This window comes from Chanos chanos, chromosome 4 (genome assembly GCF_902362185.1).
Source record: "Chanos chanos chromosome 4, fChaCha1.1, whole genome shotgun sequence".
In the NCBI taxonomy this organism is placed as follows: domain Eukaryota; kingdom Metazoa; phylum Chordata; class Actinopteri; order Gonorynchiformes; family Chanidae; genus Chanos; species Chanos chanos.
This window is the reverse complement of record NC_044498.1, coordinates 47,266,151-47,286,454: the sequence shown is the minus strand read 5'-3', so window position 1 is coordinate 47,286,454 and position 20,304 is coordinate 47,266,151. Positions and strand designations below refer to the sequence as shown.

The window sequence follows — 20,304 nt, the reverse complement described above, 5'->3', positions numbered from 1 at the left end:
GATGGCTGTATTATTGTGAGCCTTATTGCAGCCATAACTTTGGAATATTTTGCCAGTCTGCGATTTTTCTTTTCTTTCTTTTTTTTTTTTTTTTCAGCTGACACCTCATCCTAGCCAAGGTACACAGCAGATGACTGGAAAATCATATCTATTGTGATAGGGCTTCATAAAAGAGGTGGATCAAAAGGATCTGGAAAAGTTTCTCACTTTATTTGATTACATAGGTCAGCGCCGTTGGGCACTTTTGTACGTTTCTCTAAATGGCACGGAACCCGAGTCGATACTGTAATCTTTATATGGCTTGTAAGGGATCAGTAATTATGCGTTGTTTTGTGGTAGTAATGCTGACATAGGTCTTTCTTATTCACCTCCTCTGCAGACTTCAGAACAGCTATACAGCCTCTCAAAGAGCCAATCAGGACCTGGAGGAGAAACTTCATGCCCTGGTAAGATTTTCATTTCTTCCACTCTTCTGTCTACCCTGTTATGAGCACACTTTGTCTTGATTCTGTGAGTGTTTTATTTGGTTTGTTGTTTTTACCCTAATAAGATCGTATCACTGTCACTGGTTTAATGAGTGGGTTTACCTATAATGAAGGAAGCCCCTGCCTCCTCTAATACCACTGCCTGTTAAGTGTGACAAACTTGTAATCCTCTGTTTGAACAAAATGTCACATGGCACTCATTATGTTGTCTCCCAGACAACAGCTGTTCACTTGTTCCCTGAGCAGCAAATGCTATTAGCCGGTGAAAAACACTAACATCTGTAATATAACATTGCAAATCCAGATGATGGCAATTATCTCATGTTGGGCCCAGTGGGAGAGCATTATCAGACACAGAATTACCAATCAGGATCATAGTTACTACCCCCAACCACCTCTCTCTGCTCTCATTGATCTTGTGTGTGTGTGTGTGTGTGTGTGTGTGTCTGTCTGTCTGTCTGTCTGTCTATGTATGTATGTTTAAGTGTGTATGGCTGGCCGCGTGCCATTTATCATTGAGTAACTGAAAGTGTGCATCGGTTACTTTTTCGTGATAATGGACATGCAGGCTTACTCCCCACGATTAAGTTTGCGTGACTTAATTCACCCATTTTCTCCCTATTTGCGGAAAATGCGTCACAAATGGTTTCATTCATAGAGTAGTTCTTTGTTATCTCTGATCGTGCTATAAAATTTCACATTCTGAAGTGAGTATATTTTAGATTTAATATACCCTCTGTGTTTTTCTTTTATTTGAATCCATTTTAGTTTGAAATAAAGTAGCTCTAACTTAAATTTCAACTGGTTCATAATACTGCAAATACAGAAATGTAAATTTCCTCTAAGCCGAACTACAGTAAGTATATACATGTGTGTGTGTGAATGTGTCTGTGTCTATGTCTATGTCTGTGTCTGTGTGTGTGTGTGTGTGTGTGTGTCTGTGTCTGTGTCTGTCCACTACCACAATCCTTTTTCAAAATCCAATCATTTTAAAATCTAAGAAACATGCCTTCTCCCTCAAAATGCAGCTGAGTTTCCATTAAGTTGTTGAAATAACTAGTGTCAAGAGCAGTGCTCTTTCTTTCATGTGAGAGGTTTATGCTGGATTCACAACGTCATGGTTGGTGATTTAACCGACATCCATCCCTTCGTGATACAATTTATGTTATTGTTATTTAATGATATCGTACAAAGAATGTTAAAGAGATTTCAAAGGGGAATATGGCCCAGCCAAATGATTGACATCCAAATGATCTCCACAGCAAACCTCTGATTCGCCAAAGTGTATTTCACTCTCTCATACCTTGCAAAACATATCTGACAGCAAAACCAGGCCACTATGGGGCATCCTGTTCTCATCATGGAAATGAAACAGAGGAAACGGGAGAAAATTGGATCTTCAGTAGTAATAACCCATAATTTGTAATCAGTACTGACCCACAAACGATTGGGTAGTGTGGTATAAAATATTACCCCGCCATTTAATCCTTCTTGGCTTTGCTCTGTGCCAGATTACGCTAGTATAAAATGATACAGTACCATTCTAAAGTTGGGAAATAGTGGTATACATTTCGATGTTTAGATATACCTTGAAACAAATTGTGAACTAAGTGTAAAAACTTTTTATATGGGAACAAAGAAACATCATCGGACGCTACCGCGACTGTCTCTTCGAACACACTGAACACTACACATACTTAGGTTGAATCAGTAACATGGGCAGAAATTAAACGACATAAACAAAGTGTTAGTTCAGTCTGCAGTGGTTCTGTGTCCTGCAGAGTGAACCGACCAGACACCAGGTTTGTACCGTGGACGTGTGCAGGGATTAATAATTACGGATCTGCCTCTGTTCATTTTAGCAGCTAACATATATTATAGGTCCATAAGAAAAGTTAGCAAAGCTAACATATCACACCATCACATACTCCTGTAAGGTTATGTGGCAAAGGTAACAGTTAGAGGGACGTTAAGCACAGCTAACACACTACACTGCTCTAAGAGTCGTTTGGCTTCATTAACTGTTCCAGAGATGGAGAAGTGTTGCCTCTTGAATGAATGTTTTGACAGCTATGGGTATCTAATCTGAATTTGAATTTGCAAAATATTGAGCTGGTTGTATTTGTCTCACTAAAGAACTTGCCGTTGAGTATACTCATGTGGCGATAACCTTTTTGAATTTTCGCTTACCACAGCAAGTGTGTACTTGAGCTGTTGAAACAAGAGCACATTGTCTGTTTAAGTTCTGTATTGTTTCTCACCAATAGTTTCTCTCTTTCTGCCTCTTCGTCTCTCTCTCTCTCTCTCTCTCTCTCCCTCTCTCTCTCTCTTCTCCTTTCATGCTGCCTTATGGCTTGGGTGTCTCATCATCTTCATCATCACCTTCATCTTCATCAGGCTGCTATCAGTCAAACTTGGGTCTATGCAGTTGCGTTGTTTTTCTATTTCTCTTCTTTTCAACCTTTGCTGTAACCACTTTGTCTTACAGTCCTGCTTGTCTCTCTCTCTCTCTCTCTCTCTCTCTTTTTCTCTCTCTGTAGTCATCAATCTTAGAACTTTCTTGCATCACTTCTTCTCCCCTGTTACCCTGCGTTTGATATAGAGCTGCATCAGTGCGTTGGCCATGCATGCAGATAGGGTGGCGCTAACGTAGCTGTGAAAATACACTATTACCTTGAATAAATGATGTAATTTCATTATGAGATGATGAAAATCTGTCAAATACACACGCACGTAGTCCGTACGTTTTGCAACAATCCTCACAAACAAACATATGCAAAGAATACGTTCATCTTATTTTAGGGTGAGGCTGTTCTCCATATCGCTCAAAGTAATTTGGATGTATTTTCACAGCTACAAAAGCCAACTTGGATGGTGAATAAATAGTCCAGTGTGTATTAGTGAATAGACCTTGAACCCTTTTTTCCTGTCTCCTAATGCCTGTTTGTGGGTTTAGGATTTTGTTGGGATCCACCGGGTGCTCCTATAGCTTCTGCTCTATGTAGTTTTTATGTGTATCTCTGTGAGAGGCTGCTTCTTTGTCCTGTTTTTTTACATTTTTTATTATTATTATTCCTTTGTGTCCTCTGTTTTTTTTTTTGTTTTTTTTTAAACCAACTCTAAGCATTAAGATGATTGCTCTGTCATTGACTTGGTAAAGCAGAAGATGAGCTCGCTGTTTCAGTCTGTCCTGTCTCTCTGTCACTCGCTCTCTCACTCACTCACTTTGCTCTCTTCGCAGCAGGATTAATTAGAGAGACTAAATAATGTCTTAACATTAGAGCCTAATAGAATTATTTTCCTAATGTAATTTTTTTTTTCTCCTCCTGTTCTGACGTCTCAGAGGGTATTTTTATGCTATTTGTATCACATAGATACAATACTCTTCATTTTCAGGGGCCATCATCAGGTTTGATTATACTAAGTGGTAGGGTTCCGCTGTGTGGCTCACATGCTAGGTTTGGGTCAGAGGAATCAGGCAATCAGAAGCCTTCAGCTGATATTTGAGTGAGAAAATGCAGATAGCTCAGAGACATAGGCTTTGGCCACAACCATAACGAGGTTAATATGGAGCTGGCAGACAGACAACATTGTGGGTCGTTATTTGGTCTCACAGGCCTGTAACTGTGTGTATGTGTGTGTGTAGATGCAGAGTCTATGTGCCTGATATGAGCTTTCGGTATGCTTATTTTCTGTTCTGGGCCTTTTGCACACACACACACACACACACACACACACACACACACACACAAAAGAACAACTGAGTCTGTGCTGCCTTCTTCGTAGATCTGCCATTATAAAACATCCATCTGAGAATTTGGCATGGCAGGGAATTCACATTATATTACGCTAATCATTAGACTATTTACCATCCATAGTTGAGGTGCACTGTACAGGCTGCAGGTTCCCGGTTTTCCACGCTTAGGCTATGTTGAAGACATACACAAACATCTTTGCTATTTAGCTTGCTGTGGAACTAATGAATGGTTGCCTTACATATCCAACAGCTAGATACAAAACAGATTCATTACACATTAGGCTGTAAATGATTGGCTTGCTAGACAGTGTTACCTTAGGGCTCTGTTTTCTCTCAGGTTCTTCTTGGTGTGGACAGCAAAAGAACTAAAGACAGAATTAGAGAGAGAGAGAGAGAGATTGAAGTTAAAAGAAAACTATTTAATGATTATACAGCTTTGTCGCTGTTTATTTTAGAGAACTTATCTGTCAGGCAGTTTCTTTACCTTTGCTATTTTTGTCAGTCCCACTCATAAACCCCATCTGCGTGTTAGCAGAGAGATAAGAACGAGAGAAATGTTAAGTATTTGCGCCAAACGGTGAACAAATTCCTCTGACCTCTCTTTTTTTAAAACAATGATGAGCTAAGCCATTAGCGCCTGGGCTGGTCATTCACCGCAGTGAGCTGCTGTCATCAGTGCTGTTAACAACTTGCTTTCCCATTTTCACAGCTTCGCAAAGTGGAGCGAGACAAGAAAACCATGGACCAAGAGATAGTGGAGCTCACCAACAAGCTCGTGGATGCCAAGAACACGATTGACAAGCTGGAGGAACTGAATGTATGTGCAGTAATTTGTGGTTTTGTGGTGGTGTTTTTTTTTTTTTTTTTTTTTTATGTTTGTGTGTTACCGCTGCTGCAGCGTTAGCCTACTTCAGATTGCAGCTACTAGAACTGAAAAGCAAAAAGTTCAGTGCTAAAATTCTGTAGAGCTGCACTGTCAGATCTGTACTTGTTCCAAGAAGTCATTTTGGCCCTCGAGGAGAACATGTTCTCTGTCCTTACAGCCTCAGGAGCTATCTACTGCAAACGGTAGCATTTAAATATTAGTGTGCGCTGGTTGCAACGAATACAGTGAATCCAGCTGAGTGCTGAATGATATTTTTCCAAGGTCGTTTAATTCTTTTCCTTGTGAAGGATGGAGGCTATTTCACAAAGCAGGATATCTGCTCGCTGGATAACTTGGGTCAAAAGTCCAGAGATTCCAGATGGAACATCCCCTTAGATGTTTTCCTGTTGAACAGTTTTGAATTTCCTCAGTTATCTGGCTGGCTTCTTTTTGAAATACCCTCTTGACTGTGCTATAGTAAATATGTTTTGTTCTCAAGACCGCAGAGTTTGAATTGTTCATCGGAAAATTAATCCCTTTGTGCGTGCGTGCGTGCCTGCCTGTGTGTGTGTGTGTGTGTGTGTCTCTTGCCAAATTACACTGAAGAGCACCATATAAAGTTATTGTAGCATTTCAGCTCAGGAATTTCTAAGCAAATGCACCACTGCTCCGCCCCTTTCGTAGGATGTATGTGAGCAAGGGTACCACAGGGATCTAATTACAGCGGTGTAGGAACCACGTTTAGCCGTCTGTTTGCCGCGCTTTAGCAAAGTGTTTCATCTCCTTGGACAGATCGGCTGCACATCAGTCAAATGTTTCGTTTTCAGACTGCAGACTGAAGAGCAGTTCTCACCTATTTCTCTGTAAATGCTACAGGCTCTGACCTCACTTACTCTCTGTTACCCTCCCCACACACACACACGCACACACACACACGCACACGCACACACACACACGCACACACACACAAACACAAACACACATACACACCTGGGAACTTTTTAAAGTGTGAGTAAGTTCGTAGGGAGAAAAACAAAAAACAAAAACATATCTAACTGCTGTCCAAGAGTGATGGCTCATTACTGATCTTTTTTTCTTCTTTTTCTCCTGTCATCCGTCTGTCATTCTCTACTTTTTTTTTCTTTTATTCTTACAAACATCCGTCTCTCCACCCTTCCCCTCCCTGTCCATTCTCTCTGCTCTCTTTTCAGGAACGCTATCGGCAAGACTGTAACTTGGCGGTACAGCTGCTGAAGTGCAATAAGTCCCATTTCAGGAACCACAAGTTTGCCGACGTAAGTATGCGTCTCGTTCTCCGAAGGGAGTGGTCTGGACTCTAAAGGAGTGCAGTCGCTCTAAATGGGACAGTCAAAACTCCTGGAGTCTGAATGTATTTTGCACTCCGCAGTGACAATCACGGACGCAGGGAAGAGAGAAAGAGAGAGGGAGAAAGAGAACGCGATCGGCCCTTCATGCTTTTTTTCTTTCTCTCTTTTTGTTTTTTTTTTTTGTTTTTTTTCTAAAGGAACCGGAGTTCAGCTGAGGTTTTTTTCTGCCTGCCGTCAGAGAAGAATAGTCCTTGAGAGAGAGAGAGAGAGAGACTAAGAGAGAGAGACCAAGTGAATAGAGAGAGGGAGAGAATAAAAAAGTCAAGTCTGCATTGGGCTCTTTATTGCGGTCCAAAAGATGGATGTATTTGCCTCTGTGTGTGTGTGTGTGTGTGTGTGTGTCTCTGAACGCGTAGATTAACATGGTCAGGCTGTGAATCACAGCTGATCTTTTGATATGCCAAACGGACATGGACGGTCTAGCCTGCGGGAAAAAAAGACCTGTTATTGACAGGTTGCCAAACTCCAGACACATCTGTCTGTTTTGGCCTTTTCTGTGTCCACAGGAGGAAAAACAGCAGATCTAAGTGTGATGGACAGCCTCTGCCTCTCCCACTAAAGGTGCTGAAGTGCAAACAAGCATTTATCAAAGCCGTCCAGTCGCAGGGGCTCTCGAGTATTCTGCGCATCATCTGGTCGCTGCCTGTGAACCGGCCTGGTCCGTTAAATGTAATTGGCCGAAGTCAATGGCTCAAACTGTCCTCGTTTTTATTACCCTGAATTTCAGTAAACTGAAAGACCAGGAGCTCAAGTAGACTAAAGCAGCGGGCAATGCTCTTGCAGGTTTTCATGTCATGTCTTCCAGAAGGCATACATTCACCCCCTCCACCCCACCCCCCAAAAAAGGGAGGGAAAAAAATAATTTTTACATATTTTGTTGGATCTCTGTGATTTTTATAGTGGGGAAAAAAATATTTGAACTGATCATTACTCTACATGACCTTTTGAGTTCGGCATTTAATTCTTCTACTGCCCCGGAAATTCCTTATGAAAACTTCTCACCTTTCAAACGAGTTTTTCCTAGAGCTGGTCAATGATTTTGCAGCCATGGCCTGTTTTTTTTTTTTTTTTTTTTTTTTTTTTACATTTATAGAAATGTGGTTGGCAGTTTGAAGGTTGTGTGTTTTCTGGTTGTGTAACAAAGTTATGTCTGTGTATCTATGTAGGTGTGTAAAGTTGTTGCAGAGGGGATACATTAGTCATAATAAGTTGTCACCTGGGGACTGTGAAGATTGTTTTTGCATTAGCCCAGTTAAGGTACATAAAATGCTCGGTGATTCTAACTAATGAAACAGTGATGATTGCTGTACGACTAAGATATGATACATGAACTTCTGCTCTTATGAAGGGGTTCCACGACAGACGACTCACGCCGTCTATACTAACAATAATGACTTAAAAAACTCTCTAAGAACTACTTGAAATTTGGAAGTAATTGATATAGAGCAGGGTGGCCAAGTCCAGTTCAGGAAGACCAAAGTCCTGCTGTTTTTCTCTTCTCACCGTGTAATTAGAGCTTGATTTTTTTTTTTTTTACCTTGGAAACATCTGTGTGCCCTATTTAGTCAATCAGAGAGCGCAGTGGTAGGTTGATATGGAAGCCAGCACGACTTCTGTCTTGCAGAAGTGGATTTGGATACCACTGGTCTAGAGAAAAAGAATGTCAGTAGTTGTATTTTTCTAGATCGTAATTGATGATAAATGTTGGATATTCACTTTGATTTGAACTTTTCCTCTTGACACTTATAAAGTCTTATCATTATCAATCCATTTTGAAACAAAATTAAAAACGTTTCAGGGCCTGAATCACGGTTTTACAGTTTGATTTATCATTATAATTCACGCAATACTGTCACGAGTTCGAGTTGGTCGCCGCAGCGATAAGGACACAAGGAAAATCGTTGCCTCTGGCTGTACACTTACAGTTTGACCTTTTCACACCCCTTTTTTTTTTTTTTTTTAATTTGTTTGTACTGTTATGAATGGACAGGAGTGACTAATCTCTGTGATCTATTACTGTTGATACACAGGCTCTGTGCGATGAGCCCGATGGGGAAACGGAAACTTAGGCTATTTTTAGGGGATATATAATTCATCGGCTGAATTACCTTTCCTCCCTCCCTTAATTCATTAATGTGTGTGGAGCAACAGTAGCAATAGCTAATGATATTGAGGTGAACCTGCCTGAGGTTTCTCTCCTGCTATCCTGGTGTCCTGTCACACTCGTGATTAATAATCAATGGCAGATTTTTCCATTATCAACCTTTTTATACATACTCAAAGTATGAACATTATGACGAGAGAAAAAACTAGACATGTTTTTGTTTCTGTTTCAAGGATCTTTGCTGAGCACACTTTGTTTTGTGCACTATAGCTCTCAACCCTTGTTCATCCTGCGTAATAAGAATAAGCTACAACCTGTTTCTCTCTCAAAATGTACTTGGCAAACCAGTGTTGTGTCTTTACACAGCACCTGAAGTGCTCTGAGATGTTAAGACCAATTATGTTAGAGTGAGCTGTCAGCAGAGTGTTAGTTATTGTCTTTGCTCTCTGCAGAACAGTACCCAGTTGCAACAAAGCACTATATTTAGATAACAACCACTAATGCAGTACGATCGACACTGTACAACTCTGTACTTGAGGACACTATAAAAGTCTGAGTATTTGCCACAAGGCTGTCTGCTTCCTTCCAACAGACGTTAGTATATTACGAGAGATGGGGGGAGAAAAAGCATGTCACTGATTCAGGCAGATAAAACCAGACCACAGCAAACGACAGATAACCATGGTTACGCAGGCCTCCTGGGAATGTGTGAGTGCTCAGAAGCGCAGAGGCAGCAAACAGCATTGAGTCATCTTGTCTGTCCAGATGCACTGATTCAGGAGAGTAGGTCTCAAACATGCCCCTCTCTCTCTCTCTCTCTTTCTCTCTCTCTCTGCTGATCGGCACCAGGCAGATCACATGGACCCCCCCCCCCCCCCACACACACACACACCCCTCGCTATCTAAATATACTTCAGACTCTAAACAGGGTCTGTTCTTTTTTTTTTTTTCTCGATTCTGGACCACTCTGGCCTGATGATCTGTTCATTTACACTGTTTTGGGTCAGGTGGGGATATGATAACACTCTTTGTTGATACTGAACCCTTAGCATGTTCAAAGCGGCTTTTACAAACACCTATGGTCTTTTACCTCTGGATTTGATCAGCACATCAGTCGATCTGCTGTGCTTGGTGTTGTTACCCAAGAAACCCTGGTGCTATAGGTAGATTAACTTAATTCATAGTGTCTTGGGTCGTAGTCCTGTGGTTCCATGTTGTATGCGTGTGCATGTGTGAGTGTGGGTTTGCGAGTGTGTGTTTTTGTTGTTGTTTGTGTATGTGAGTGGAGAGTTGATACACATCCCTGTTTTGATTCTGTGATCCTGTATGGCGTGGGAACTTTCTTTGTTGTCGGACTTGTGCGCGCAGTGCCCTCTGGGAAGGTGGAATGTCAGGAATCTCATGCAGATTCCTGACCTGGAAGGCAGAGCAGGGAATCATGGTCCGAGTCTATTGATTCCCCTTGCCCTGGTGCCCAGAGGAAGTGAAGGGTTTGGGGGCAATCACTGGCCCACAGGATCGTTAGGGCAACGGCCAAGCAGGGTCCTGTGATCGCTAATTTTCCCTGCCCATTTTCCACAAATCGATCGCCCAGCCCAACCTTGCCCAGTTGCGTCAGTCAGCTGCACGGAATAAAGGCCCTAGACGCCTGTCTTTTTTTCTTCACTCTCTCTCTCTATCCCTTTCTCTTTCTTTCTTGCCTCTCTACACTAATAATCTAATTTGAGGTGAGATTTTTTTTTTCTCTTTTTTTTTTTTTTTTTCTCCCCCTGAGTTAGGGCAGGGAGACATTAGGTGACCTTAAAAAGAGGCGCCCTCTCTTCTGCTTCTCTTGATCAAGGTTGAGATAGTGTTCAATGAGGCCATCTCGGCAGATAGGCTTTTATTTTCTCTCCTACTTATATCTCAGTAAGCATGAATAGCTAGTCCTATAGCTGCAGGACATTTCTTAAGGTCACTGTTAAAGCGGAATATATCCATGAGAGAGGATCAAAGCGGCTCAATAAAGCTCACACTGAACATGATAAAAGCAATTATAGTGTCTCAAATTACATTTTCAACCATAGACAAAACCCAGCCATCCTCATGTTAAGGAAATAGTATGCTGTGGTTGACAGTTTGGGTTTTGAACATTTTGTTCTTGTACAGGAGCATGTATTTATGTATGTCTCTGATGTATTTGCTTCTTAAGGATAGTGGCTAGCGCCACTATTATTAAAGTTGACTCTTGGACTGAAGTGGTCCCGGCACACTCACTTTAAGCGACTGAATGGGCTGTTTAAAAGCCTCGGAAGTCACAGGGAATTTGTCTCAGTCGGTGAAAAGCCGGTCCTCACAGTCATTAAGCAATGTGTATAAATTTTCAGGAAGCTGCAGGTAGGAGAGCTCAAGCAGATTTTATTAGGATGTTTTCCATTAACATCCCTAATTCAATTATTTATGGACAAGAGTTATTCAAGTGCTTTCATTTTTCAAAGCAGGGAAAGTGCAGACCTTTGGCTTGTGAAACCTGTCACGTTTTTTTTTTGTGTGTGTGTCTTCTCTCTTTTGTATCTTACAGTTGCCGTATGAGCTACAGGACATGGTGAACAAGCACATGAAGAACAGCCTGCCTGAAAGGGCCCAGGGCTCGCAAGGTGCACAGGCCCAGGAACCAGACACCCTGAGCCTGACGCCCGCCGACGTGGTCCCCACTTCAGTCATTGCTCGTGTCCTGGAGAAGCCTGAGCCACTGGTGCTCAACTCTGCCCAGTCCAGCAGTAGCGCAGGTCGACCCGTGGCTGAGGATGTGTTTGTTCACGTGGACATGACTGGCCCCCAGGATGAGAGCGCAGGGAGAGAGAACGGGGGTCCGGGTCACGCCAGACTCCCTGCGGGCCCTGGTTCGGAGCAACAGCATCTCAACGGCATGTGCCGTCGTCAGGGCAGCCTGGATTGCCAGTCGGGTGAAGAGGGAGCCGCGCCCTCTTTCGAGAAGCTGAGCCCTTATCCCACCCCTCCGCCACCGCATCCCCTCTACCCTGGCCGTAAAGTGATTGAATTCTCCTCCGACGACAAGGTGAAGATCCCTAAGAACAGCCCGCTGCCCAACTGTACCTATGCCACACGGCAGGCCATCTCTCTCAGCCTGGTTCAGAACGAGGATGAGGCTGCCGATCGCCAGCGCACTGTGCCCAACAGCCCCGCTGTGTCTGATGGAGGCTGGCGCTCTGGGACCTCCTCATCCTCAGGTGGTGGTGGTGGTGGTGGTGGTGTTGGAGGAAACGTTCCCAACCATCGGCCTTCGTTCCCGCAGATGGACGTCACAGAACCTCAGTCCAGCCAGTCAAGCCCCTTCAGCAGCCCCCCGCAGCCCCCCAGTGCTTTTGCCAGCTCGGATAGCTCAGAGGAAGACCTGCTTGCCAATTGGCAACGTATGTTCGTCGAAAAGATGGCACCTTCTTCGGAGGGAACCCTGGTCAATCGTACTTCCTTTAGCAGTGAGACGATCAAGGATCTTCAGAGGACCCGTAGCGTTAAATCTGGGTCTGAGGCCATTGACAGAGGGGCCATACGAGGAGCGTACTCTGACGGAGAGGAAGGTTCTTCAGCCCGGAGTTGGACCGCCAGCAGAGAGTCCAGCCTGGATACAGACACCAGCAGCATGGCGGACCTCCGCACCAAGAAAGGGCAGTACGGTGGCAACTTTTCTCCGGAGGAGAGCGAGCGGCTGCTGATGAGCCTTGACCCGCTTGATAACAGTGATGGTGCCAGTGGTGACACCGCTGTTGCTGTAGAAACCAGCCCAACCTCGGCCAAGCAGCAGCAGCAGCCGGAGGAGGAGTTTGCGGAGGATGCTGGGTCAGCAGGCAGCTCGGCCGAGGAGCGAGACATCCTTCCTCAGGACTTTCCTGTCATTGCTCCCAGAGTCCTGGCTGGGTTGGAGGATTATGCAGAGAAGCCCCCTCTACACCACCATCCAAAGACAGGACTGTCCGCTGGCCCCACAGGCTCCACCCGACCACAGAAGAGTCCCAAAAGGATGGGGGTCCACCACCTACATCGCAAAGACAGCCTTACCAGAGCGCAGGAGCATGGAAACCTTCTGGACTGATACAATGAGCTGTGCTACTCTACCTTCCTTGTCCAGACCTCTGTCTTTCTGGATATCACTAGTCTAAGCAGCCTACAGGCAAAGGGGACAAGATTAACATTGCACTTGCTCTTCCCACCCTAAAAACTATCGCTGAAGTCATTATGTTCGTAGTCATTCTTCAAAAAATGAGGAACTTGCTCATTCGAAAATGGTATTAACAGCAAGAGAAAAACGGCATAGCCTGGGTTCTTTAAGAGCTTTCTTCAAAGACTTGAATGGAGAGCCTCTTCAACAGAGCAGTGCATCAAGTGTCCCTCAAGAATGTTAGCATCTGAACATATGCCTTTCAGTAAGAGTGTGGGCTGAGATTCTCCTCACTGTCATAGAGAAGAGAGAGTGCAGGAAATAGCCATACCATCATGCCTCTGCAAACACAATCTATCCAGTGTGCTCGAATTGAGAACTCTAGATGGAGTAATGCTGTAACTTATCTGTGAAATAAGTCAGTGATTTGAACTTGAACACGAATATTTCGCAAGATGGATGCTACCCAGCACTTGGATTTTTGGTTCATTGGTTCTGGGTTTTTCAGTTACCCAAGAATATCTTGGTTACCCAGGAGACCTCATATTGTATGGGATGATGATGTGTTAAGAGGATCAGAAGTTAAGGTCTGTCTTGGTCTGGAGCAAATGCAACAGAGCAGGTGTCACAAGATCACTGGGATCCTCAATCAACAGTGCCTAACCCTTTCTTGGAGGGTTCTTTCTTTTTTTTTTTCTGACCCGCCCCTTTAAAACCGAAAGTTGTTCTCCATCTTAAGTCTGCTATTGCTTGTCTTTTGCAGCATCGAGAGGTACATTCTCCACACCACCTCTTTGGGAACCACATGGTTCCTCCGAGCTCTATCACCATACACTGTATTTCTAGTCCCAACAGGGAAAATATATATATATATTTTTATGAATATTTTTAATTTTGAGATTATTTTAAGTATGTTTCATTTAATTTGTCTTTCAGTTATAGTAAATACCTTATTTGTTTGTTTCAGTTTTTTTTTAAACTACTGATAATGAAGTTTTTAAACTGATTTTTTTTTTCTTCTGTGTGTGTGTGTGTGTGCCCCCCTTGAGTGTTAACTTCTCCAGTGCTGTGTTGGTGCCGTAATCAATAAACAATGAAACTAATGAAACTAATTCTCCCACCGCGACAAGCTGTTGGAAATCTGTCTGAAGAATCAGAGAGCAGCTTGTATTACTTCAGTTTAATGCCATCATTAAAATAGAAGGAAAATGCTCATTACCATTATAATCAGACATCATCTGAGAGAGAAAATGATTCCATTTTAACGTGTGAATATTAATTTTTGATTCATTTAATGTTTTCGGGAAAACAAAAAAAAAAAGCCTCAATCTTTACAGTGCTCTATTGCCTCTTCGTCTTAACAGATTTTACAACAATTCAGTAGATCTCAAATTGCCGTTTACATCACTACTAAGTATTCAGTATTCACATTAATCAGCCTTTCAAGAGTAGCCTTCCAGAATGATGGATAATCAAATTGCAAATATGTGTCACTGATCAAACATGAAGTTAAGGTTACTGTGACATAGGAAATACACCACCAGTATTGTATATCTTGTTCATTGCGTTCACCTGAGCACAGATTGGCACTGGAGACAGTGGATCCCATTTTTTCAGGTAACTATGCACTTAGTAGTCTTGATGTACAAAATCTTTTTTTTTTTCTGTACAATTACAGTTACACTCCTCAGTATGGACATTGATACTGTGTCGCAGTGATATACATACAAATGCTTTCATCACTGGCCGTTGCATGTCTCATGTGCTTATATCAGTCTCGGAAAGGGTCTATAACGGTTCTTTGATAAAGTGAGAGAGTTGACCCAGGCCTGTGTCTGTTGCTGTGGTGTGCGGTCACTTTTGAATTAGCGAGATCATTTGGACATTTGAGTCTTTGGGCGTACTCTTCATAAGGAAATGTTCTGATAGCTATAATGTAAGCCTTGTGTGTTTATCACATACAATGTAGCGTCTCTTTCCACTGTCTGTCCTTCTCACTCTCATTGTGCTGTGGTTTTTTTTTGTTTGTTTTTTGGGGTTTTTTTTTTTTTTTTTTTACCTCCAGTCATATGGTTTGTGTATATGTGTGTGTGTTTTATTTTGGATTTTTCGTGTGGATTTTGTGTATGCATGACTTTATGGATTATTTACTCAGTCTTGTATAAATCATTTAATCCAGCATGCTGAAAATATACTGCAATGTTGGTTTTGTGTGTTTTGAAGTATGTTTCCATGTCCTGATTTTTTCCTTTTTTCTCCTCCAGTCATTTTCTTTAAACCTCATTCTCACTGATGTTTACGGAGAAGTGTTGTAGAGAATGCCAGTCTTTTTTTCTTTCTTTCTTTTTACTTTTTTTTTTTTTTTTTTTTTTTTGCAATTGTGAGTGTCAGAAGAAAATTAAATTAATCCGCTCTTTATTCATTCAAACGGATTTGATTTGCTTATATTTTAAGTGATTCAAACACAAAGTAAATTGTTTGACTTTTTGTTTTTGGCTCTTATTTTTTCTCCCTTTTGTTCTTTCCTCAAATCTTAAGCCTCATCTCCCCACCGCTCAGATATCCTCCATGTCCCTTTAGAACATACGCACGGCTAAGGCTTCTCTCAACGCTTGGCATTGTTATTGGCTGACAATCATTCAGTTCTCTCCAAGTAATTGGGCATTAAGCAAATGGTCCCTTGTACTTTGCTACAGTGATACCTTGCCACACTAGCCAAATGCAGTATATTATTGCCAGGTAAAAACGTGCATTCATCTTTGTCTTTCTTCTAACTTGAATTCTTAGGCTAATCAGTGTAAAGACATATCAGCTTGATTGGAACACGGTTCTAAATAGTGTGTAGCGGCAAGCTATAGCTGTATGCTTTCAAAGACACGAGTCCCCGGACCCCGTATAAAAGCTTCCCATACATTCACCTCATCACTGGTCAGACACTGCACTCTCCGCAGCTGAATAATTCAGTCACGCTTTTCCTCTGCAGTGATGGACAGAATGCATGATGGAAGGGGCTCCACGAATCTTCGCCTGTCCCTTTTCCCTCTATTCTGCCATTCAAGCATTGTTCTTACTTTGTCATATTGATTTTTTTTTTTTTTCCATGTACAATCCTACCACTAATAGCCCATAATTAATAGCGCTGTTACAACCCTCCTTAGTCAATTATTCATGTTATATATCATGTACTAAAATAGCCGTGTGATGCTGAGAAAGGAGGAAGACAGACAGAGCAGTCTGTCATAGTCTCGCTCATAGACATGGACAGTCTTCAATATTTCATGATCTCATCAGATGTGATGTAGACAAGAGTTCGTGCGAGTAATGGGGGGGAGAGCGAAGGAAGAGAGAAAAAAAAAGAAAGAAAAGCATAAAACGCGCAAACCTTCTGTAACACACTGTGTGTATAAATAGGCCTTTACATCTGGTCTCCTGCAACTTTAATGACTCCCTTTCATGAATATAATTGAACGCATCAGCAACTGACATGGCTTCTTCTTTGATCCAAGGTGACCTCCTTTGGGTGCTCTATGGTAAGGCATTCAGAAACCTTGGTTGAGGAATTTGCAAGAGGGAGGGAAAAAAGGACAACTTTTTTTTTTCCTCTCTTCTCTAAATGTCAGCCCTGTCATCTTTTTAATCTGACGTATAACTGAGAAGGATATATATATATATATATATATATATATATATATATATATATATATATATATATATGGCTCACATTTATCCTCGACTCTATAACCTTCACAGTTCTGCAGGCACAACATCCTTTTGATTATGAATTAGACGAAGTTTAACGCTGCAGTTAGTCCGTTTTATAGCTTCTCTGACTTAAGTGTTTAAACACAATTCCATTTGTCAAATCATGTCAAAAATATTACTGCTTGTTTACATCCCCTCAAAGGACAGCTTTAGCAAAAGAATTGTAATGAATCCATAAAATGCCGTTGTATTCATCATCAGTGAAAGACCTTCAAGCGACTTTAGTATTATTGAGAGCAATGCACAGTCATAATGCTGAGGTTCACCAATGGTTGTCCAGAGCGGAGATTCTTCTATTTCAGAGCCTGTGTATAGGGTTTTTTAGGCTTTGTACAAGGACAAATACTGGAGGTGAGACATGTTCACTGTTGCTGTCTTGTCATTTTCATTGTGCTTCCATCTCTCTCTCTCTGTTTATTGGTTGTATTCACTGTACACTGAGCTCTCTCCTGTAATTTGGGAATTGTTTTTGAGCTTGACTACAATCCAGTCATACAGTCATTTATTTGTGCCGTTTTTTTGGGGGTTTTTTTTTCCTCCTTTTTTGTCCAGAGATTACGATGAGGATTTTGTGTGTGTGTGTGTGTCTCTCTTTGTGGATCCTGCTTACATTTGGTGGAGGAGTATACTCTCAGGCACTTCTATATGCTTGAAGATGTTAGGCTCTTTTGGTTGGTTTGATGATGATCTTTCATGATTGAGTTCTTTTTTTTTAATTATTATTATTATTATTATTACTATTATTATTAGTAAACATGAAGAAAACAAATCTATCCAGGTCTGTCAGGTCCATACAGTAGCCTACAAACCATGCCTACCAGTCTCACAAGCATCTTTGTCACAGTCTGGTGCTTTGGTGCCCTTCAACATTTTCTCCATTCCTATTTTATTTTTATTGTTGTTATTGGTTTTTTATATATATATATATATATATATATATATATATATATATATATATATATATCTTTTTCCTCCATACTCCTGATAAAGGATGCCTGTTCTTCCATGGCTTCTTTCTCTCTTTTTTTTAATTTTTATTCTTACCTGAGTAGGCAGGCTTCCAAAGTCATGTAGCTGCACTGTTTGTATTTTTGTTTCTTTTTTTCTTCCTGTAAAAAAACAAAACAAACAAACAAACAAAAAAAAAAAACAACAAAAAGGAAAAAAAAAGTCTACAAAGAAGACTGTTATACCTGGACTAATTTTATTTTCTGAATTTGTAAGCTGATGTATATTTTAAAACAAATAAAACTATTTTAAACTTAGATTGGCAGGTCTGAGTTCTTTTAAATATTGTTTTGATTCTTGCAGATTCAAATACAAAATTTTCACTTTCATCTCGGTTATTTGTGATGGTTGAATAAATGTCATATTTTTCTGTTTCTTATCCTTCTACAGTGATGTCACTTCTATCAAAAAAGGGACACTGCTCTTTAGTGTAAGGGCGCCCACTAGTGGTGCGACCCTGCAGAGCTCAGCGTTACAGGAGTATTTCTCGAGTTGGTCATTGTGAGTCAGCAGGAACCGGGGTCCAAAACCCCAAGCAGCCAAAATGCACAGGAAAGTGAATGTTCTGGACAATATTAAAACAAATTCTGGCAAACAATGAAGTGCTATGAAGTATAAAATTGGGCCTACTAATGTTAAGTAGGATATGGATGGACAGCTGTTTCCGGCATGAGTATTGAGCTTTATTCTTCAGAGAATGGAAATTTTAAGAGGTTTTGATCCCACTCAATGAGCTGGAATCAGTTCTGTATTGCTGTTGTCAGTTAATTATTAGGGTTAGCTAAAGCAAAGCTTTGAATAGACCCACTGATGAACATATCTTTCCGTTTCAGTGTGTGTGTGTGTGTGTGTGTGGGGTGGGGGTCCATATGATGTCAGATTATCCTCAGATCTCATCACAGATTTCCTGTGAACTGGGAACGCTCAGCAGTTTTAATACATCACATCACACATCGCCGCATTTCCTCCATCCATTTCCCCCGTGACCCTCGAGGAAGAACGTCCAAATTTGTAAAGCACCGAGACGTGAACACATTTTTCAGTACTGGTTCGCCTGTTTACAAACTGACGTTCCCCTGGAGTTTGAACTTCTGTGCTCTGAACGATAGCGAGGAACTAATGAGTATTTCATAATGTCACATCTTCTCAGCGCATTAGCGTTGTCAGTTGAGTGACTGCTGCAAGAGCGAAATTCATTACCCCATCACGCAGTGGAGGGGAGAAAAAAAAAAAATTGGACTTCCGTTTGTCTCAGTCACTTAGCAACTCAAAAGACTGATTCGAGACATTTCATTAATTATAGATGGTTCTTTCGTCTCGGATTGTTCAGCTAGCCTGGCAGCTGCACAGAGATGAGACAGCTTTTGGAGCTTCTCCTTAATTGGCATCACTTGCTATTTTTTTTTAAAGCCTGGTATCAGAAAGATGATAAATTGGGTTCTTATGAGACGGAACAAAAATGAATGGTATTGCTGCGAAGCTCCTCGTTGGCTAGTTCAATAGTGTAATCATTTCTCGCTGGTGGGCGACGGCACTTTTGATAGACCTTTATCCCAAGCATCAAAGGCTTTTTCCAAGGACGAATGATGTTTGCATTCCAGTGCAGTGGCTACTTCCCTCAGACTTTCAAAATCCTCTCACCTTGGATCATTACATGTACTAGGGCAGGGTCAACTGGCGAAACCATTGGATGCTTCATTATAATTCTCACTCAGTGTTGCACTAGTCCCTATTACATACTAAGGTTGTGTAGTTTGAAAGCAGTGGTGAAAAGCACGACATACCTCATTTCTGCCCCTCATCAGAGCCCTTATCCAATTAAGCGGTGTGTTGAAACGTACTCGTCTTCAAAACCAGTGCACTACGGATTAGCCTGTAAATCTCTGACTGCTAAGAGAACACAGATCACATGTATCATTTGTTAAGGGGGGGGGGTATGACAATCTCCTCAAAGCTTGGCATTTCAGTATTTTTCAAGCTTACCACTGTCACTGTGGAGAATGAACGAGGCAGGTTAGAGACGCATGAGGCACGAGCGTCTGGAACAAAGGGCTTTAATCGGATCACGGTTGTCCTCAATAGTGTTAGCAACATAATCTGCTTTTTGCACAGGGCCTATGGTAGCGATATAGGAGTGCAAGAGAGCACTGGTGTTGAAACGCGACGCTTCTGCCGTCATTGTGATAGTCGCAGCTCCACTTATCTCATGTTTAGCTGCGATGGTATGTGTATTTAGGCAGCTCAGGGGAGGAACTGTAGACGCTTTTGGTGTGATAAAAATTCACACCAGTGTTTATACTTATATCTCGTGGGAGCGATGACTAAATTGCGTGCCAAAATCCCATAGCAAACCATCAGGTTTCAAGTGAGTCTGGCCTGTCACCAAGTTCTTGTGGCCACAAGCATAAATTCTAGTTTTGGGTCAAATAACAGCCATAGAAACTGCCTCAATACTCTCTTAAGCAGCTAAGTCAATAATTTTTTGGGTTATTTTGAGTTTTGAGAATGCCTAGTGCCAGCTATAGGCTGTTCCAACTAACTAAATGAAAAGTAAAAACTATTTTTTTTTTTTAATGTTATGAATTTCTAAAAGCCAGCATCTAATGAGGTGGTTCACTATTTTAACAAGTCGCTGCAGCTCTTCATTCAAACATGAAAGAGAAAAAAAAGCATTTAAAACATTTTAAAAGATGTAAACAGATTTTATTCAGACATCAGGCCATCACAACAACCCTATATAGTTCATCTATAAGAGTACACTGTTGTTGATTATACT

General features: G+C 41.6%; 1 protein-coding gene across 1 annotated transcript in view; it reads left to right on the top strand.

Moving 5' to 3' along the window:
- Positions 1–12,692, top strand: part of tjap1 (tight junction associated protein 1 (peripheral)) — a 33,848-nt gene extending 21,156 nt beyond the window's left edge. The window contains exons 6-9 of the mRNA XM_030771679.1: positions 380–446; positions 4,952–5,059; positions 6,319–6,402; positions 11,160–12,692. Of these exons, the coding sequence (XP_030627539.1) occupies positions 380–446; positions 4,952–5,059; positions 6,319–6,402; positions 11,160–12,692 (1,792 nt within the window). The remainder of the gene's footprint in view (positions 1–379; positions 447–4,951; positions 5,060–6,318; positions 6,403–11,159) is intronic.
- Positions 12,693–20,304: the final 7,612 nt, after the last annotated feature.